The sequence below is a fragment of the Salvelinus fontinalis genome, chromosome 31 (genome assembly GCF_029448725.1).
Source record: "Salvelinus fontinalis isolate EN_2023a chromosome 31, ASM2944872v1, whole genome shotgun sequence".
In the NCBI taxonomy this organism is placed as follows: Eukaryota; Metazoa; Chordata; class Actinopteri; order Salmoniformes; family Salmonidae; genus Salvelinus; species Salvelinus fontinalis.
This window is the reverse complement of record NC_074695.1, coordinates 48,011,013-48,033,614: the sequence shown is the minus strand read 5'-3', so window position 1 is coordinate 48,033,614 and position 22,602 is coordinate 48,011,013. Positions and strand designations below refer to the sequence as shown.

The 22,602-nt window shown below is 44.4% G+C and overlaps 1 protein-coding gene across 2 annotated transcripts in view; it reads left to right on the top strand.

Annotated features, from left to right (window-relative positions):
- LOC129830436 (prickle-like protein 2) overlaps positions 1-21,238 on the top strand; it is a 120,686-nt gene extending 99,448 nt beyond the window's left edge. For both annotated transcript variants that reach the window (XM_055893013.1, XM_055893012.1), the window contains exons 3-9: positions 4,347-4,460; positions 4,575-4,712; positions 10,194-10,397; positions 10,789-10,975; positions 13,063-13,217; positions 13,318-14,113; positions 20,019-21,238. In XM_055893013.1, coding sequence (XP_055748988.1) covers positions 4,347-4,460; positions 4,575-4,712; positions 10,194-10,397; positions 10,789-10,975; positions 13,063-13,217; positions 13,318-14,113; positions 20,019-21,022 — 2,598 coding nt within the window. In that variant the 3' untranslated portion in view covers positions 21,023-21,238. The remainder of the gene's footprint in view (positions 1-4,346; positions 4,461-4,574; positions 4,713-10,193; positions 10,398-10,788; positions 10,976-13,062; positions 13,218-13,317; positions 14,114-20,018) is intronic.
- Positions 21,239-22,602: the final 1,364 nt, after the last annotated feature.

Sequence of the window (22,602 nt, the reverse complement as noted above, 5' to 3'; positions counted from 1 at the left end):
TCTACTTTGATATCTTTATGAGACGTATGACCCGCTTCCTCTGCTACGCAGACACACACAAAAGAAATCTAAATAACACCACTTCTTGTGACTCTCAACACTTTCCTCCAACACATTCCAGATTTTCCTCGAGACGTTAAATGGATTTCCCTGGTAGCATTGGTCCAATACCCTCACTCCTATTAAAAAAACGAGTCTAGGGGGTTTGCTAGCTTCCACCGCAACAACTACATCTCTTGTTGACCTTCTTCTTCGCCTCTGTACCCTACTCGTTCTCACTCTCTGTGCTATTATCTTCACCCGACTGCCTAGCAGTTTCAAACAAAACTTCACTTTCCACTATCTTGACAATCCATATCGAGAGGGCTCCTCTATTGCCTGTAGGGAACATAACATATGGTCTATACTTGGCATGTAGGTTTCTCATTCATGGGAGGCACAAATTGGGATATGGGGAAGGGAATGGGTGAGGTATATGCAAAGTGAATACTGTAGTGTTACTATATGTTTTTTTAAATGTTGTTTGTTTTGCAGACACTGTAGTGTGGAAATACTGTAGTAGTTACACAGTGTTTTTTGGAGATAATACTGTATTATTTACTAAAGTATTCAACAGTATACTACAAAATGCTATAGTAAGGACTACACATAATACGGGGATAGTACAGCATGCAGTATAGTATTCTATAGTATACTTCACAGTTTTATATTAAGCACTACATGATCGATGGACACTACAGTGTGTAGTGTAGTATACTGTACTATACTACACAATTATATAGTAAGCACTACACGATCGAGGGATACTACAGAGTGTAGTATAGTATTTTAAAGTATACTACAACATTATATAGTAAGTATTACACATGATCGAGGGATACTACAGTGTGGAGTAGGGTATTCTACATTATAAATTGGGAAGTTCGATTGGCTAACAGCCATGGTATACCACGGGTATGAAAAAACATGTATCTTTACTGCTCTAAATACATTGGTAATCAGTTTATACTAGCAATAAGGCACCACGGAGGTTTGTGGTATATGGCCAATATACTACAGCGATGCGAAGTGCCTAAGAACAGCCCTTAGCTGTGGTATGTTGTCCTTATACCACACTCCCTTGTGCCTTATTGCTTTAAGTATAATACAGCTCACTACAGAATTATATAGTAAGTACTGAACAATTCTATGGTAAACTGTAATTTTTTTTCATGTGGGAGGTGTGAGCCACAATATGATTTTAGTTTAGATCTGCTCTGTATGTGTCAAGGATTATGTTGCAAATCATTATAATAATACGATCAGATCATTGTGTTCTTGGAGAATAATTACCTGAAGCGTTTCCCCTCCATTTCATCAAGTGACTTTAGCTAAACAAGTTTAACTGAATGCCTGTAATTACTTTGATTGTCGCCTACAGTAAAGTCATAGATACCATAGATACAGTACCAGCCAAATGTTTGGACACACCTACTCATTCAAAGGGTTTTTCTTTATTTTTTGTATTTTCTACATTGTAGAATAATTGTGAAGACATCAAAACTATGGAATAACACATATGGAATCATGTAAAAATCCAAAAACTATTAAACAAATCAAAATATATTTTAGATTTTAGATTCTTCAAAGTAGCCACCCTTTCGCTTGATGACAGCTTTGCACACGCTTGGCATACTCTCAACCAGGTAGTCACCTGGAATGCAGTTCAGTTAACATATGTGCCTTGTTATATGTTAATTTGTTGAATTTCTTTGCTTTTTAATGCGATTGAGCCAATCAGTTGTGTTGTGGCAAGGTAGGGGTGGTATACAGAAGATAGCCCTTTTTGGTAAAAGACCAAGTCCAAGAACAGCTCAAATAAACAAAGAGAAATGACGTTGCATCATTACTTTAAGACCTGAAGATTGGTCATTGCGAAAAATGTCAAAAACGTTGAAAGTTTCTTCAAGTTCAGTCACAAAAACCATCATGTGCTATGATGAAACTGGCTCTCATGAGGACCGCCACAGGAAAGGAAGACCCAGAGTTGCCTCTGCTGCAGAGGATAAGTTCATTAGAGTTATCAACCTCAGGGACTCCCGAGTGGCGCAGTAGTTCTAAAAGTGCTACTACGGTCCCGAGTTCATATCCCAGGCTGTGCCACAACCGGCTGTGTTTGGGAGTCCCATAGGACTCAGAAATTGCAGCCCAAATAAATGCTTCACAAAGATTACGAAACAGACACATATCAACATAAATTGTTCAGAGAAGTCTGTGTGAATCAGGCCTTCATGGTTGAATTGCTGCAAAGAAACCACTACTAATTGACACCAATAAGAAGAAGAGACTTGCTTGGGCAAAGAAACACGAGCAATGAACATTAAACTGGTGGAAATCTGGAAGTCCAAATTTTTGATTTTTGGTTCCAACCGCCGTGTCTTCGTGAGACGCAGAGAAGGAGAACCAGTGAGCCTCCTGAGTGGTGCAGTGGTCTAAGGCACTGCTTCGCAGTGCTAGCTGTGCCACTAGAGATTCTGGGTTCTAGTTCAGGCTCTGTCGCAGCTGGCTGTGACCGGGAGACCCATGGGGCAGCTCACAATTGATACCACAAAATCGGGGAGAAAAAGGGGTAAGAAAATAAATAATAAATAATCTCTGCATGTGTGGTTCCCACTGTGAACGATGGAGGCGTGATAGTGTGGGTGTGCTTTGCTTTGCTGGTGACACTGTCTGTGATTTATTTAGAATTCCAGGCACTCTTAACCAGCATGGCTACCACAGCATTCTGCAGCAATACGCCATCCCATCTGGTTTGCGCTTAGTGGGACTATCATTTGTTTTTCAACAGGACAATGACCCAACACACCTCCAGGCTGTGTAAGAGGGAGCTCAAGCTCTTTATCTTGGCCAGGTCGCAGTTGTAAATGAGAACTTGTTCTCAACTAGCCTACCTGGTTAAATAAAGGTGAAATAAAAAATAAAAATAGAAATTTGACTAAGAAGGAGAGTGATGGAGTGCTGCATCAGATGACCTGACCTCCACAATCACCCGACCTCAACCCAATTGAGATGGTTTGGGGTGAGTTGGACCTCAGAGTGAAGGAAAAGCAGCCAACAGGTACTCAGCATATGTGGGAATCTTCTTCAAGACTGTAGGAAAAGCATTCCAGGTGACGCTGGTTGAGAGAATGCCAAGAGTGTGCAAAGCTGTCATCAAGGCAAAGGGTGGCTAGAAGAATCTCAAATATAAAATATATTTTGATTTGTTTAACACTTTTTTGGTTACTTCATGATTCCATATGTGTTATTTCATAGTGTTGATGTCTTCACTATTATTCTACAATGTAGAAAATAGTACAAATAAAGAAAAACTCTTGAATGAGTAGGTGTATCCAAAATTTTGACTGGTAGTGTACTTTTTCATTTTCCCATTACTAAGTAGAATAGGGGCCTACAGTCGGCACTCTACAAACACAATCCAAAACATGACTCAGTTCTACATAGCAACAGGGTTTTATCGAGAGCTTCAAGTTCCTTGGTGTCCACATCACCAACGATCTATCATGCTCCAAACACACCAAGAGTACCAAAAGGCTCCTTAACAGCTTCTACCCCCAAGCCATAAGACTGCTGAACAATTAATCAAATGGCCACCGGACTATTACATTGACCCCCCCCCATTTGTTTTGTACACTGCTGCTACTTACTGTTTATAATCTATGCAAAGTCACTTCACCCCTACCTACATGTACAAATTACCTCTAACCTGTACCCCCACACGCTGACTCGGTACCGGTACCCCTTGTATATAGCCTCGTTATTGTTATGTTATTGTGTTACTTTTTATCATTTTTTATGTTTTCTTAACTCTTCTTGAACTGCACTGTTGGTTAAGGGCTTGTAAGTAAGCATTTCACGGTAAGGTCTACACTTGTTGTATTCAGCGCATGTGACAAATAAAGTTTGATTTGATTTGATCAGTCAGCTATTGAAAGAGAACATTGCTCTCCATGGCTGCATCTGCTGCAGTGCCACAGGATCCTTTGTCCCAGACACTCACGGTTCCAGCCATTGCTCTCAAGAATAAGGCTGATGGAGGACAGACCAATAACCAACACAGCAGAATATGAAGCCCATGATCAATTCATTAGAAACAGCTGCTTTCATGTTAATCTGGGAGGGCTCTTTAAAACTCAATGTATGCTTTCAATCGACAGACATTTGACCATTAGAAACCATTTTTCTTTTCCATCCAACGGCAACAGAGATAATGACAGGGATGCACATGTCTTACTTTAGGAAGGGAGGACCACACTAGCCACTCAAATCAAATCAAATCACTCATCTATGGTTTGTGTCCCTGTCAGGTGCATCAGTACTACAGTTCTCTACCTGAGGACAGGGTGCCGTATGTGAACAGCCCGGGAGAGAAGCACCGCATCAAACAGCTGATTCACCAGCTGCCCCCACACGACAACGAGGTGACACACTAGTTTACCTGAAACTCTGTGTCTAGTGACTATTGACACATTAACGCAGGTATGGCTGATGTGTTTGATAATGGTGATGATGGAGTGTGTTGATCTGGTTGTCAGGTCCGGTACTGTAACGCCCTGGACGACGAGGAAAAGAGGGAGCTCAAGCTCTTCAGTAACCAGAGGAAAAGGGACAACCTGGGCCGAGGCAATGTCCGCCCTTTCCCACTGTCCGTCAGTGGGGCCATCTGTGAACAGGTACACACTGCTGACACAAAACAATCATCACAGGAATCCTACATCATAAAGAGCAGACACATATTGGGTTCCACTAGGGCAGGTATTCCCAAACTGGGGTACGGGGGTACACGCAATGCTGTCGGGGGTACGCCAAATAAAAATGTGATTCACATATAAAATAACAATAAAAAAAATATATATCACAATAATAAGTCTTTACATTTTCAAACAGTCCATTTATATTTTCCAACGGGGCTATACATTTGGGTGAGGTTTTTTTTCACGCTTGAGTAGCCTCGTTTCACTGCCAAAAATAAAATTAAACAATCTAGTGTTCAGCGAAATAGCAACACAATGTGAAATACAGGTAGCCGACTCAAATAATTAACATCCAATCACATTAACTGTTACTCTCTCGCAGCTGCTGCTCATTCCGCTTGCTGGAAAATGGATGAATCGTAAAAAAAAGTAAGGCCCGCGTCAGTAGAGACATACCAACTCTACTGGTAGTACTGCTACTACCAGCAGTACTACACCTGCACCTGTCGACAACACAAGTTGTTCTGCTTCCACGAAAACATCCAATGCTAGCATCAGTAATTCTACATTTGTTATTAGCCCAGCTAGCATAGACACTGACGGTTGTGACTCTGATGCAGCCGAAGAACTGCTGCCCCCATACCCGGGAAAGCACAGAACAACAGAACAGAAACGTTTGACCATCGTAGAGGCACAAATATGATGAGAAATAAATTGATTTGGGGTTCACTTACACTACCGTTCAAAAGTTTGGGGTCACCTAGAAATGTCCTTGTTTTTGAAAGAAAAGCACATTTTTTGTCCATTAAAATAACATCAAACTGATCAGAAATACAGTGTAGAAATTGCTCATGTTGTAAATGACTATTGTAGCTGGAAACAGACGATTTTTTATGGAATATCTACATAGGCTTACGTAGGCCCATTATCAGCAACCATAATTCCTGTGTTCCAATGGCACGTTGTGATAGCTAATCCAAGTTTATCATTTTAAAAGGCTAATTGAGCATTAGAAAACCCTTTTGCAATTATGTTAGCACAGCTGAAAACTTTTGTTCTGATTAAAGAAGCAATAAAACTGGCCTTCTTTAGACTAGTTGAGTATCTGGAGCATCAGCATTTGTGGGTTCGAATACAGGCTCAAAATGGCCAGAAACAAAGACCTTTCTTCTGAAACAAGTCTATTCTTGTTCTGAGAAATGAAGGCTATTCCATGCGAGAAATTGCCAAGAAACTGAAGATCTCGTACAACGCTGTGTTCAAAGAACAGAGCAAACTGGCTCTAACCAGAATAGAAAGAGGAGTGGGAGGCCCCGGTGCACAACTGAGCAAAAGGATAAATACATTAGAGTGTTTAGTTTGAGAAAGAGACGCCTCACAAGTCCTCAACTGGCAGCTTCTTTAAATAGTATCTGCAAAACACCAGTCTCAATGTCAACAGTGAAGAGGCGACTCCGGGATGCTGGCCTTCTAGGCAGAAATGCAAAGAAAAAGCCATATCTCAGACTGGCCAATAAAAAAAAAAGATTACGATTGGCAAAAGAACCCAGACACTGGACAGAGGAACTTTGCCTAGAAGGCCAGCATCCCGGAGTCGCCTCTTCACTGTTGACGTTGAGACTGGTGTTTTGGGGGTACTATTTAATGAAGCTGCCAGCGCTTCTCTGTCTGCATTAACAAGGACAACACACATGTCTTTCCATAATTGTATGATTTTTTGGTGTACAAATGACCTCAAGCTTACGGACAATGTCAAATGTGATATTCCAAAGCACCTGACTTAGTTGGGTGAGCAATTCCACAGGAACTTTCCAGAAACGGATGACACAAACAACTGGATTCGTTATCCGTTTCATGCCCTGCCTCCAGTCCACTTACCGATATCTGAACAAGAGAGCCTCATCGAAATTGCAACAAGCAGTTCTGTGAAAATGGAATTTCATCAGAAGCCACTGCCAGATTTCTGGATTGAGCTGCTCTCTGAGTATTCTGCCTGAATTGCGCTGTTAAGACGCTGATGCCCTTTGCAACCATGTACCTACTGTATGTGAGAGTGGATTCTCGGCCCTCACTAGCATGAAAACTAAATACAAGCACACAAATGATTCAAGACTGAGACTCTCCAATACAACCCAACATTGCAGAGTTACAGTTGAAGTCGGAAGTTTACATAGACTTAGGTTGGAGTCATCAAAACTCATTTTTCAACCACTCCACAAATTTCTTGTTAACAAACTATAGTTTTGGCAAGTCAGTTAGACATCTACTTAGTGCATGACACAAGTAATTGTTCCAAAAATTGTTTACAGGCAGATTTCACTTAATTCACCGTATCACAATTCCAGTGGGTCAGAAGTTTACATACACTATGTTGACTGTGCCTTTAAACAGCTTGGAAAATTCCAGAAAATTATGTCATGGCTTTAGAAGCTTCTGATAGGCTAATTGACCAAATTTGAGTCAATTGGAGGTGAACCTGTGGATGTATTTCAAGGCCTGCCTTCAAATTCAATGCATCGTTGCTTGGCATCAAGGGAAAATCCCAAAAAATCAGCCAAGACCTCAGAAAAAAATGATAGACCTCCACAAGTCTGGTTCATCCTTGGGAACAATTTCCAAATGCCTGAAGGTAACACGTTGTACTAACAATAGTACACATGAATAAACACCATGCGATCATGCAAGCGGTAATACCGCTCAGGAAGGAGACACGTTCTGTCTCCTAGAGATGAACGTACTTTGGTGCGAAAAGGGCAAATCAATCCCAGAACAACAACAAAGGACCTTGTGAAGTAGTGGCCATCACAAAGCCCTGACCTCAATCTTATCGAAAATGTGTGGGCAGAACTGAAAAGTATGTGCGAACAAGGAGGCCTACAAACCTGACTCAGTTACACCAGCTCTGTAAGGAGGAATGGGCCAAAATTCCCCCAACTTACTGTGGGAAGCTTGTGGAAGGCTACCCGAAACGTTTGATCCAAGTTACACAATTTTAAGGCAATGCTACCAAATACTAATTGAGTATATGTAAACTTCTGACCCACTGTGAATGTGATTAAATAAATAAAAGCTGAAATAAATCATTCTCTCTACTGCTATTCTGACATTTCACATTCTTAAAATAAAGTGGTGATCCTAACTGACCTAAGACAGGAATTTTCTACTAGGATTAAATTTCAGGAATTGTGAAAAACTGAGTTAAATGTATTTGGCTAAGGTGTATGTAAACTTCCGACTTCAACTGTATATGCATCCTTTCAAACATACCGTTCTCATTAACCTGTGGTTAGTTATTCACATTTTTCGATTAACAAATAAGGTTTTATATATAAATGGCTAAATAAAGAGCAAAATTATTGATTATTATATTACACTGCTCAAAAAAATAAAGGGAACACTAAAATAACACATCCTAGATCTGAAAGAATGAAATATTCTTATTAAATACTTTTTTCTTTACATAGTTGAATGTGCTGACAACAAAATCACACAAAAATGATCAATGTAAGTCAAATGTATCAACCCATGGAGGTCTGGATTTGGAGTCACACTCAAAATTAAAGTGGAAAACCACACTACAGGCTGATCCAACTTTGATGTAATGTCCTTAAAACAAGTCAAAATGAGGCTCAGTAGTGTGTGTGGCCTCTACGTGCCTGTATGACCTCCCTACAACGCCTGGGCATGCTCCTGATGAGGTGGCGGATGGTCTCCTGAGGGATCTCCTCCCAGACCTGGACTAAAACATCCGCCAAATCCTGGACAGTCTGTGGTGCAACGTGGCGTTGGTGGATGGAGCGAGACATGATGTCTCAGATGTGCTCAATTGGATTCAGGTCTGGGGAACAGGCGGTCCATAGCATCAATGCCTTCCTCTTGCAGGAACTGCTGACACACTCCAGCCACATGAGGTCTAGCATTGTCTTGCATTAGGAGGAACCCAGGGCCAACCGCACCAGCATATGGTCTCACAAGGGGTCTGAGGATCTCATCTCGGTACCTAATGGCAGTCAGGCTACCTCTGGCGAGCACATGGAGGGCTGTGCTGCCCCCCAAAGAAATGCCACCCCACACCATGACTGACCCACCGCCAAACCGGTCATGCTGGAGGATGTTGCAGGCAGCAGAACGTTCTCCACGGCGTCTCCAGACTCTGTCACGTCTGTCACATGTGTTCATGTGCTCAGTGTGTAGGGCGCCAGTGGCGAATTTGCCAATCTTGGTGTTCTCTGGCGAATGCCAAACATCCTGCACAGTGTTGGGCTGTAAGCACAACCCCCACCTGTGGACGTCGGGCCCTCATACCACCCTCATGGAGTCTGTTTCTGCACATTTGTGGCCTGCTGGAGGTCATTTTGCAGGGCTCTGGCAGTGCTCCACCTGCTCCTCCTTGCACAAAGGCGGAGGTAGCGGTCCTGCTGCAGGGTTGTTGCCCTCCTACGGCCTCCTCCACGTCTCCTAAAGTACTGGCCTGTCTCCTGGTAGCGCCTCCATGCTCTGGACACTACACTGACAGACAAGCAAACAGCAAACCTTCTTGCCACAGCTCGCATTGATGTGCCATCCTGGATGAGCTGCACTACCTGAGAAACTTGTGTGGGTTGTAGACTCCGTCTCATGCTACCACTAGAGTGAAAGCACTGGCAGCATTCAAAAGTGACCAAAACATCAGCCAGGAAGCATAGGAACTGAGAAGTGGTCTGTGGTCACCACCTGCAGAACCACTCCTTTATTGGGGGTGTCTTGCTAATTGCCTATAATTTCCACCTTTTGTCTATTCCATTTGCACAACAGTATGTGACATTTATTGTCAATCAGTGTTGCTTCCTAAGTGGACAGTTTGATTTCACAGAAGTGTGATTGACTTGCAGTTACATTGTCTTGTCTACATTACACACTTGATTTTTTTGAGCAGTGTATTATTTGTGCCCTGGTCCTATAAGAGCTCTTTGTCACTTCCCACGAGCCGGGTTGTGACAAACTCACACTCGTTCTTATGTTCAATAAATGTGTCATATGGTGTATGTGTGGCAGGCTTAAGATGGCAAAAAACAACATTTGAAAGTGTGCTGACCCTGGTGCTAGAGGGGGTATGCAGCTGGAAGATGAATGTTTGAAGGGGTACGGGGCTATAACAAGTTTGGGAACCACTGCACTAAGGATAGTGCAAATGGGATAAAATCTTTGCTAAAGAAAATCAAATATTTGAAAATAATCAGCTTGCCTTGGTTTTCTGTTTGATGTCTAATCCTAAGGATTTGCCATAGAAGCCCTTTTGTGATTAGGTCATGCACATTTAAAAAGATTGGATTATTTATATCATGTAACTGGCGTCTCGCTCCCCCTTCCCCCCTAAGGTCAATTCCCTTCTTTGACTCTCTCGTTCTCTCTCTTTTCATCTATTTATCTCTCACTCCCTCTCCCCGTCTCCCCTGCCCTTTCTCGCTCCCTCTCTCTCAGTGTGGGGGCCAGATAAATGGAGGGGACATGGTGGTGTTTGCGTCACGGGCAGGCCACGGCCTGGTGTGGCACCCTCACTGCTTTGTGTGCAGCATGTGTGAGGAGCTCCTGGTGGACCTCATCTACTTTCACCAGGAAGGGAAGATCTACTGCGGCCGGCACCATTCAGAGATACTCAAACCCCGCTGCTGTGCCTGCGATGAGGTGAGCCCGGCTGGGCTTAGAGGCCCGGGGTGGTGGGAGGGTTGGCTGGGTTAGCTGGAGCTCAGAAGGGTGAGATTGGGTTTTACAGGGTAAAGAGTGTTGAGAGATCTCATCCGTCCTTCCACACCGCAGTTATCCAGCTCTGCAGAAGTTTTGCTTATTTCTGCTAATGCTAAGGTGCGTGCAAGCCCAGAATCTGTCACCTCTTGGTGTCTATCTCTCTCCCTCTCTGCTGTTCTATGGTTTGACAGTCTGTTCTCTGTCTCTCCTGCATATTATATTATTCTACATATTATTTGCTGATGAGCTTGGTGTCTCTCTAATAGTTTCAGGTGATGTTTGCTGATGATTATCTTTGCTCTATCTCTCTCTCTCACACTCTTTTTGTTAGATTATTTTTGCTGATGAGTGCACAGAGGCAGAGGGCAGGCACTGGCACATGAAGCACTTCTGCTGCCACGAGTGTGAGGCTCCGCTGGGCGGCCAGCGCTACATCATGAAGGATGGACGTCCACACTGCTGCCACTGCTTTGAGTCCCTGTACGCAGAGTACTGCGACGCCTGCGGTGATCACATAGGTACACGGTTCGAGATGTTTCCTAAACGCGATGCATGCACGTTTACTGCACTCTTCTCTTTCGTTCTATTGATTAGTATCACATGGTACGTGTAGACACGGAAATAGATAAGTAATGGAAAAGATTCTATTGTTCAAAAAGCACCTGCGTCCTTCTCCTGTTTTTCTATCTTACCCTTTGTATCTGCCACTCTCGCCATCGCTGTTCGTCTCCTGCCATCTCACTCAGTCGCTCTTGTTAACTTTATATCAATCGCTGTTTTTCTTTGTGCCATTTCTTCCCTTGCTCTATTTTTCACCCTTTCTTTGTCTCTGTGTCTCTTTACATGCATCTTAACCCCTGTCTTCCAGCCTCACTCTTTGACTGTGTTGTTCCCACACACACTACCAATCTCACGTTGTCTTTCGCCGTGTCATTAACGTCTTCTTTCCGTGTCTCAGCTAATTTCATTATTGACATGTTTTTCGTGTGACAAAACGCAATGGAGTCATTCAAGGACCCTGTGGTCGTTAAGAGAGAAGAGTCATCAAATCGGAGAGAGAAATCCATAGCTTCAAGCATTCATGACTAAAGCTTATAATAGAAAACATTACATACCAATTTACAGTAGAAGTCATTTGGAAAGCAGCTGTCACTCGATAGCAGAACAGAACACTCAGAGCCCTGTGCATCATTCAGCTGTGCTAAGACATGGCTGGCTAGGGAAATGAAGGTGGTTATTATCGGCTGCCCAGAATCCAGTTAGATAGGGGGAAGCTATGAGCCATTCAGACCCAGAGGATGCCATGTTGTGTCCAGATGGACCATGTGAAATACTATTAGTTCCCTTGGTTTAGGAGGAGGGCTTTCTATTAATGTATTTTTAAATTATTATATAGACCGCATAATCCCAGTTTTGAGTAAAATCCCAATATCAGTCACCTTCTGGGAAATAAAACAGTGTTTGTACTGTATTTAATTTCTTCTTCCAGTAAATATCATAAAAATATTTTGCAGGCTCATATTTTACAGATTAGCTGTTGTCTTACTGAGGAGTGATACAGTCTCTCACTGTAGATAATGGGTTCATTAGACTCAGTATGTGATATCCCGACACTGAAACCTTATTAGTAGTAAGTAGTAGTATTATTTCTAATTCTAATTGTAACCGATGTGAAATGGCTAGCTAGTTAGCGGGGTGCACGCTAGCAACGTTTCAATCAGTGAAGTCACTCGCTCTGAGACCTTGAAGTAGTTGTATCCCTTGCTCTGCAAGGGCCGCGGCTTTTGTGGAGCGATAGGTAACGATGCTTCGAGGGTGTCAGTTGTTGATGTGTGCAGAGAGTCCCTGGTTGGTACTATAAGGGCGAGACCTCGATGCAGACACAGGAGGCAGATGGTTAAAGTCCAAGATGTTTATTAACAATCCAAAAGGGGTAGGCAAGAGAATGGTCGTGGACAGGCAAAAGGTCCAAACCAGTTCAGAGTTCCAGAGGTACAGAAGGGCAGGCGGGCTCGAGGTCAGGGCAGGCAGAATGGTCAGGCAGGTGGGAAGGGAGTCCAGAAAAACAGGCAAAGGTCAAAACCGGGAGGACTAGTAAGAGAGAATAGAAAAGCAGGAGCACGGGAAAAACACACAGGTTGACTTAAACACACAAGACGAACTGGCACAGAGAGACAGGAAACACAGGGATAAATACACCAGGTAAAATAAGCGACACCTGGAGGGTCTGGAGACAATCAGAAGGACAGGTGAAAGAGATCAGGGCGTGACAGTTCGAGGCCAGGTTGGAGCGGGGAGAGGGATGGAAGCAATACTGTTACATTGATGCTGTTGACCCGGATCACTGGTTGCTGAGGAAAAGGAAGAGGTCAAAAGGAGGGTGAGTGTAACCGGAGTGAAATGGCTAGCTAGTTAGCGGGGTGCGCACTAGTAGCATATCAATCGGTGACGTCACTCACTCTGAGACCTTGAAGTAGTTGTTTCCCTTGGCGGCTATTGTGGAGTGATAGGTAAAGAGGATTTGTGGGTCGCAGTTGTTGACGTGTGCAGAGGGTCCCTGGTTCAAGCCCAGGTACATATTGACAGGATCTAATCCTTTCCCCAGGCATTGACCAGGGCCAGATGACGTATGACGGGCAGCATTGGCACGCCACAGAAGAGTGTTTCTGCTGTGCCCGCTGTAAGCGTTCCCTCCTGGGGCGCCCCTTCCTGCCCAAACAGGGACAGATCTACTGCTCGCGCTCCTGCAGCGCCGGACAGGTGAACAACCAGCATTTGACTGAACGTTCAGTTGTATAGTATGTGCATTTTATATGTATTTCAATTCTATGTTGTAAATGCTATAAATTCCATCAATCAGGACCCAGATGAGTCAGACTCATCTGACTCGGCCTTCCAGAGTGCCCGCTCCCGTGAGTCTCACCACAGCATCAAGATTCTAAAACCGGAGCGCCGAAATGCCGAGCAGGAGCGTCGCCAGCCAGCGCCCACGACGGATCGTCTGTCTGTTGAGGTGGACCCCCTGTCTATTCAGATGGACCGTCTGAGCCTTGGCTGTAGCCAGACACCCTGTCGAACACCCAGCCGCACACCCAGTCGTGCCCCCAGCCGCACCCCTAGTCTCAACCAAGTGTGGATGAGCCGGGATGAACCTTACCCCCCAGCCTATGAGACAGCCTACGAGGGCTCTCAGCAGGATGCCTCTCCAACCCCCACATCCCTGCTCCTGGGCCTGTGTAACCCCAGGAAAGGCTACAGCCCCAGCCCCCACAACCCTCTGCCCCCAGCCCAGAGCCCTGTCAACCCAGGAAAAAGGCCTGAGTCCAGGGCTAAAGTGCAGGGTAACACCAAGCGAACGCCCATGGCGGCACTGAGGGGTCAATCCTTCCAGGACAACTGGATCCACCACAGCCAAGACGAGTTCCGCACACCCAAGCTGAAGACCCAGATGAGCTTCAACGAGGTGTCCAGCCAAGGCCAGGGCTTCTCGGACAAGAGGAGCATCAGCATGCATGGCTTCCAGAGGGACAGCAGGCCCCCCCTGACCAGGACCAGGAAAGCAATGAGCAATGGCATGAGCTTCACAGAACCCCTCACCCCTCTGGAACAGACCCCCCGAGGATCTATGGAGTCTCTGGCCCTGTCCAATGCTACAGGTACTGTACCCTCTCAACTGAGTTTAGAAGCTACATTGTAGACAAGGGTTTTTAATTTCGGCGGGTGTTAAGCCAGCACAATTGTCAAATGCATGCTCGTTTTGCAATTTCGACCTGTTAAAGCCGGCGCTCTTCTGTTTTCAAACCCTAGCATCAGGATTGGTAATTTACATGTCTTAAATGACCTATCATGCACTGAGGTGGGAGGGTTGGCAATATCTGGGGTGTATCCTTAAAAACCTGTGCCAAAGTGCAAATTTCAGGTAACGCTGGTCCCCACGATCTAATGAAACATTCTGGCAATGTTTAAAGAAAGAATTGGGCCTCCCGAGTGGCGCAGTGGTCTAAGGCACTGCATCGCACTGCATCACTGTGCCACTGGAGATCCTGAGTTCGAGTCCAGGCTCTGTCGCAGCCGGCTGTGACCGGGAGACCCATGGGGCAGCGCACAATTGGCCCAGCGTCGTTCGGGTTAGGGGAGAGTTTGGCCAGCAGGGATGTCCTTGTCCGATCGCGCACGAGTGACTTCTGTGCCGGACGCAGTGCACGCTGACACGGTCGACAGGTGTACAGTGTTTCCTCCGACACATTGGTGCGGCTGACTTCTGGGTTAAGTGGGCATTGTGTCAAGAAGCAGTGCGGCTTGGGTGGGTTGTGTTTCGGAGGACACACGGCTCTCGGGCCTTCGCCTCTCCGTACGGGAGTTGCAAGGATGAGACAAGACTGTAACTAACAATTGGATACCACGAAATTGGGGAGAAAAAAGGGGTAAAAAATAACAAATTAAATGTGTTCTAGGAACATTCTTGCAACATCAGGCGAATGATTTACGCAAACATTCTATAATCATCAGTACGACTGCACGGTTTGTGTGTCATGAGAACATTTGCCACGACCTATCAAATGTTCTGGGAACTTTCACAGAACCAATTCTGGTTTGCTGGCAAAACATTACAGGTACATTGTGTTATTACATTACCTGGAAACCTATTGAGAATGTTTGGGGAATGTTCTGTGGTGGTTGTTACAGATGTTGTGCACAACCTTTTAGTGAACGTTAGGAGAACATACCAATGTCATTTCCTTAAAAAAAATGTTTTTAGGATGTTATCATCCTAATGTTAGATAAAACTAGAAGTTATTGGGAATCTTAGCTAATGTTCTGGGAATGTTCCCGGTTTGCTGGGAAGACTATCATAAAGGGTTTGGCTCGTGTGACTGTTTTGAAATAAATCTTAATCACCAAAGCTTTATTAAAAGATCAAGTTTGGGAGCATCCATTTTTTATATATGTGGGCTATTGTACATCATTTTATCCAGCTACTGTTATTATTTTTATGTATGTAAAAACCCCTCCATGCCCATCATGGAACGAGAGATAGGATGATCCGGTGACACTCATATTTAAAAACATTTAAGTGAATATTCTATAACAATAGCTTGTTTTCATATTTTTTTCGATTAAAAAACAAGTCCTTATTGCAGGGGTTCCCAAACTTTTCTGTCCCATGACTCCATTTTGATATATAAAAATTCCCATGACCGGAAACCATGTGAAAAAAATGATGTAATTTACCGCCTATGTTTACTTAGTCAATTGCAAAACATTCTAACAGTATTTCTGTACTCACCATGTACTTTAAATGTGGGGCTATGACAGTCAATTGCAAATGAGTCTGACATAACTTCTCTTATCTCACCAGCACTAATGAGATGGGTGTGCTTAATGCATGTCGCGTCGGAGCTTCACAAAGTCAGGGGGCGTGGTTGACAGTGCACACCTCATCTCTCCTGTCACATCCAACCTGGATCGATATTTGTTTTTAATGCAGACGAGAGCACTGAATCAGCGCACCATGAGCTGTAATGCTCGGAGGGAGACGGCACAGTATTCCCTTTGAGTCCGGAAGCAAAACTCCTCCATAGTGACCCGTGAATGCATTGTCTGCAGAATTCGGGCACATGACAGTGCGATCAGCTGATTGGTTTCACTTAAGGGCATGTCAAATGAGCCAGGATCACAGTCAAACGGATTTCACTGATGTGGTCACTCATCTGTGTAATGTTTTTGCATTTGCCCTGCATGCTTGCGTTCTTATCGTTCAATTTCCCAAATATGTCTATTACGTAGGAAAGGAGACACATGCTCTGTTCATTACACAGACAGTCAACAAAGTATGTTTTTTATATCTAGTGTGAATGACAACAGTTCCTCCGTCACGACTTCTACCCAAGTCGGTTCCTCTCCTTGTTCGGGCGGTGTTCGGTGGTCGACGTCTCCGGTCTTCTAGCCATCGACGATCCATTTTTTATTTTCCATTTGTTTTGTCTCGTTTTCCCACATACCTGGTTTTCATTCTCTCATTACGTGTTGTGTATTTAGCCCTCTGTTTCCCCCATGTCTTTGTGTGGTATTGTTTGTTGTAAGTGCTTGTGCACATTGTTGTTCTGGTACGCGACGGGTTTTGTACTCATTCTTTATTATTCTGGATGCCGGTGATTATATATATATATATTAAACTGCTCCGGTTATTACCCAGTCCTGCTCGCCTACGTCTGACTTCGCTGCCACCAGTTACACACCTCTTACATCCTCTCGATAACCCCCAAGCCTTGGTGTCATTGTAAATAAGAAGTTGTTCTTAACTGACTTGCCTAGGTAAATAAAGGTTAAATAAAATAGAACGTTGTCGTGCTCTGATCCCATATCTCCACATACAGTGCATTTGGAAAGTATTTACCACATTTTGTTATGTTACAGCCATATTCTAACATGGATTAAATAAATAAATGTCATTCTCATTCTACACACAATGCACCATAATAACATAACTGTTTATTTTTGCAAATGTATTAAAATATAATAACAGGCATACCTTATTTACATAAGTATTCAGACCCTTTGCTATATAACTCGAAATTGAGCTCTGGTTCATCCTGTTTCCATTGATCATCCTTGAGATGTTTCTACAACTTATTTGGAGCCCACCTGTGGTAAATTCAATTGATTGGACATGATTTGGAAAGGCACACACCTGTCTATATAAGGTCCCACAGTTGACATTGAATGTCAGAGCAAAAACCAAGCCATGAGGTCGAAGGAATTGTCCGTAGAGCTCTATGACAGGATTGTGCCGAGGCACAAATCTGGGGTAGGGTATTAACAATTTCTGCGTCATCGAAGGTCCCCAAGAACACAGTGGCCTCCATCATTCTTAAATGGAAAAGGCTTGGAACCACCAAGACTGTTCTTAGCGCTGGCCGCCCAGCCAAACTGAGTAATCGGGGGAGAAGGGCCTTGGTCAGGGAGGTGACCAAAAACTCAATTGTCACTCTGACAGAGCTTCAGACTTCCTCTGTGGAGATGGGAGAACCTTACAGAAGAACATCTATCTCTGCAGCACTTCACCAATCAAGCTTTTGTGGTAGAGTGGCCAGACAGAAGCCACTCTTCAGTAAAAGGCACATGACAGCAGGCTTGGAGTTTGCCAAAAGTCACCTAAAGACTCTCTGACCATGAGAAACAAGATGATCTGGCCCTACAGTGAGCATGGTGGTGGCAGCATAATGCTGTGGGAATATTTTTCAGCGGCAGGGACTGGAAGACTAGTCAGGATTGAGGGAAAGATGAACGGAGCAGAGAGATCCCTAATGAAAACCTGCTCCAGAGCGCTCAGGACCCCAGACTGGTGTGAAGGTTCACCTTCCAACAGGACAACCACCCTAAACACACAGCCAAGACAACGCAGGAGTAGCTTCGGAACAAGTCTCTGAATGTCCTTGAGTGGCCCCACCAGAGCCTGGACTTTACGCAATCGAGAGACCTGAAAAAAAGCTGTGCAGCGACGCTCCCCATCCAACCTGACAGAGCTTGAGAGGATCTGCTGAGAAGAATGGGAGAAAATCCCAAAGTACAGGTGTGCCACACTTGTAGCATCATACCCAAGAAGACTCAAGAATGTAATCGCTGCCAAAGATACTTCAACAAAGTACTGAGTAAAGGGTCTGAATACTTGTGATGTGATATTTCCAAATTTTATAAAAACCCGTTTTGCTTTGTCATCATGGGGTATTGAGTGTAGATTGATGAGGGGGAAAAAACAATTTAATCCATTTTAGAATAAGGCTGTAATGTAACAAAATGTGGAAAAAGTCAAGGGGTCTGAACACTTTCCGAATGCACAGCAGTTTTGCAAAGAGGCATGCTCAATGCAGTTTACAACCGGAATTACTTGCTACATATCTCAAATTTCGGCGCTCAGCTCTTTTGCCTGCCAGTTGCTCTCAGTGTATCCATTATAGCTCAGTGGGTGTATCATACAATGCGTCCATATGGCAGAGGGAGACATTCATAACTAGAGTGCAGAGGCCTGCCCGCCATCCTGTGATAGATGGAGCCCCATTTTGTGTCGCCCTCTTGATTGCTAGCTACAGAATCAATTCTTAGTCTGACAAAGGTGTTGATGTGAGAGTGTGCCAAGAGTGTGCAAAGCTGTCATCAAGGCAAAGGGTGGCTACTTTGAAGAATCTAAAATACATTTAGATTTGTTTGACACTTTTTTGGTTACTACATGATTCCATATGTGTTATTTCATAGTTGTGATGTCTTCACTATTATTCTACAATGTAGAAAATAGCAAAAATCAAGAAAGATCCTTGAATAAGTACAAACTTTGGACTGGTAGTGTATTTATATCACTATATGTATAACCAGGATTTTGGAAATTCTCCCGCTACCTCATTTTCTTATCAGACGACCCCTAGTTTGGGAAGTGCTACTTAATAGGCCACGCTTACCCTACTATATTGAAAGCTGGTTCAACAGCAATGAGTCTGGTGTCTTTCTTATCCTTGGCCCAGGGTGGCAGGTAGCCTAGCGATTAAGAGCGTTGGGCCAGTAACCAAAAGGTCGCTGGTTGAATTCCTGAGATGACTTGCGGAAAAAACTGTCGATGTGCCCTTGAGCAAGGCACTTAGACCTTAATGCTCCTGTAAGTTGCTCTGGATAAGAGCATCTGCTAAATGTATTTGTATTTCCATGCATTAGTCAAGTAGCCTGTTTCTAAATGGTCTACTTGTGAGGCGTTGGCATTATTCACATAGGCCTACCTGCAGTGTATAGGCTACTCCATTTGGCTTGTATCCACCCCCCCGCCTCTTGTCCGGTTATCCGACATATGTGCGGCTCCTCCAAACATATGCAAATGATTCTGTCCTATAACAGCAGGCCTAGGTTATATCTTGCTTATTGAGAACATGCCTCACACATACAATACCATTTACAGGAGCCCAGTATTTTTTATCTGAGGATACGTGCGACGCGTAAAGGCCTGTACTATACTGAAGTCAATTACAACAGCGTTGATCGTCAACACTCAAAACATATTGAGCAAACACTGGATTATTTTGATTGTTTTACTATTGCTGTTACGCGTTACTGTAGCCTATGCTATTTAATATACGGTATCAATCCAAAATGGACTAGGAAAATAATATTCGGTGACCACGGCCAAATTGGAGTTGATGACAACGCAAAGACCATTAATAAGCAACAGAACTTGAGACAACGGCATGCGCTATTGACCAGTGAGGGGTCAAGGACTCGTCACACCTATCATTTATGTATTCATCAAAACCCAGCCCTTTCGAGCCACTGTCAGCTATTGAGCTTATAATTCCCGCAGTGAAAATAGTAAAAATATTTCTGACAAACCCCCTAACCTATAGCCCTCCCCCAGCACTAAGATTTACCATTGCAATAGGTTTGTTAAAATAGAGCCCGAAGTGTCAATCATTTTCTAACATTTCCACGTCAAGATGTAATATGATAATAGGGATCATGATTGATTATTTAATACCTTCAGTATCTATATACATGAATAACCTGTGTGTGTATCTTTCCCAGGTAACTCACTGGATGGGGTAAGTAAGCGTCAGGAGCACCTGTCCCGATACTCCATGCCAGACCTTAGTAAAGACTCTGGGATGAATGTGTCTGAGAAGAGTAACATTGGCACACTGGGTTCCTCTGTCCAGTTCCGCAGCTCTGAGTCCCTGACCTCTCGGCCCTACGGGTACCTGAATGCGCCTGTGCAGGTGGGGTACCCTCTGGGGTACTGGGATTCCCCCCAGCCCCTGGCCTTTAAGGGTACAGGTCGCGTGGGCCTAATGGGGAGTAGTGGTAACCTCCGCATGACCCCCATGAGTGAGAGGATCCCTCGTCGTCGGCCGAATGGGCCAGAGCCCATACAGCAACAACAGCCAACACAATCGCGGCGACGCAAACACCGCGGCAATGGTAATGATGGAAACGGCAACCACCGCAGCAGCGGTCGCCACTACCGGCGTTCTCGACGCTCACGCTCTGACAATGCCCTCCACCTGGCGGCCGACCGGGGAAGTCATATGATGGAACCCCCGCACCGTCGTGTTCAGGAGGACTATGACCGTTTCCCTGCCGGCCGTACCGCCCCGGACCTGTTTGGGGTGGAGGGCATAGGCGGGTACAGACAGCAGCCTTACCGGCCCTGCCCCCGCACCACCTCAGACCTCACCCTGCACAATGCAGCGGGAGGTGGGGGGATGCAGCCGCTGGGCCTTGGGGGACCACACTTGGGTGGGGAGGGATACGGGGAGGGGGCGGACCCCTGGTGCTCCAGCTGCTCCTCATCCTCTGAGTCTGAAGAAGATGAGGGGTACTTCCTGGGTGAGCCCATCCCCAGACCTGTCCAGCTACGCTACCTCCACAATGAGGAGCTGCGCCACAGATACAGCCCTACAGGGATGGGAGGGATGGGGGGCCACCATGGACCCATACATGGACCCCTACATGGAGGAAACCAAGGGCAGCTGCACGGACAGCTCCACATGCGCCAGAGGAGGAAGAGCAAGAACTGCATCATCTCATAGAGAGAGTTAGGGATGGTGAGAAAGGAGAGAGGGAGTGGGAGGGGGACAGAGAAAAATAAAGTGAGAAAGAAAGGAAGAAGAGGGAGTGGGAGGGGGAGAGAGAAAGGGGGGAGAGAGAGCAAATGAAAGAGTGATCGTGTGTGTGTCAAAGAGAGGCCTATATATATTTGATGTGTGTGAGTTACACAACTAGCTCTATGCGGTGGGGGGGGGGGGGGGGGGGTAGACGCCTACACAGCATGAGCTAATCAGGACAAGAAGCCTGCAATGGACTGGCATCTTAAACAACTGCAATGTTTACAATAACTGGAGTCAGGTGACTAACAATTGGCAAAAACATCACATTTGTATTGTTAACCGTTTATTATTATATAGCCCAAGAAAGGTTACGGCATTTGATTGATGTGTGTGTGTGTGTGTGTGTGTGTGTGTGTGTGTGTGTGTGTGTGTGTGTGTGTGTGTGTGTGTGTGTGTGTGTGTGTGTGTGTGTGTGTGTGTGTGTGTGTGTGTGTGTGTGTGTGTGTGTGTGTGTTCCACAGATACATAACAGAAATATGGGACTTATTCATAACATTTTACTGCTGTAGTAAATTTACCAGCTGTTATTTAAAACCAGTTTAAAACATTTCTAGAAATTGGATTTATGCATGCATAATGTTCAGTATGTCAACAAGGCATACAAATAATACAGCAAATAATTGCAATTCATGATGGAGTTTAGCAACTCTTTAGCATTATATTTCTGTCTTGAAACCGACAAGGGATAAATTCACCATGTCTGTAAAGTTTAATGAATGCTCCGAAATAACTCAGTTTTTAAATAAGTATTGGTACACAACTCCAAGAGCACAAATGGCTGAAGTGCTCACATATTTTATGTACCTACTGGACCTTGGAAAACCACCTGAGTGGACCTTCTCATAGCATTGACCAACCAATGACTTATAATCAGTCCATCACTTACTAAGGAGAACCAAAAACTGTCTGGCAAACACCACAGCCCTCCAAAACCAGTCAGCTGGAAGTGTGATTGTGGACGGTGTGTGCTAGATAGCTGCCCATACAGTGTTGTCGTTTACCTCAGTGGAAACCAAGAGCTGCTGGATCTACCGTACAGTTGGCTAGCAGATCGTGTTATCACCCTGTATAAATAGCCTGCTGAACCTAACTACCCTGCCTTGCTCTCCACGCTTACCAAGGACAGCTCTAGCCAATGCTCCTTGGCCATTCAGGCACTGTAACGTCCCGTACAGTCCCGTTTTCTCCCGCCACATGCTTTGTTTTTCAACGTTATATTATTACTACTAGATAAAACAAATAATAACAATAGTAATACCTGTTAAATGTATATAACAGTCAAATAAATGTTATTTAAGTTTTTGATGTGGTCATGTAAATGTTCACTGTACATAATGGTCCTAAATATTTATATATATTTTGTAACTACAGAACCATTATTTGTATATCATGATGTAGAGATAGAAAAGGCTTGCATGTTTATTTGTTGATGTTGTGTCATATTGGAATTAAAGTGGATTTCAAAGAACAATGGAAATGTCACATCTTTTGGTGACACTATA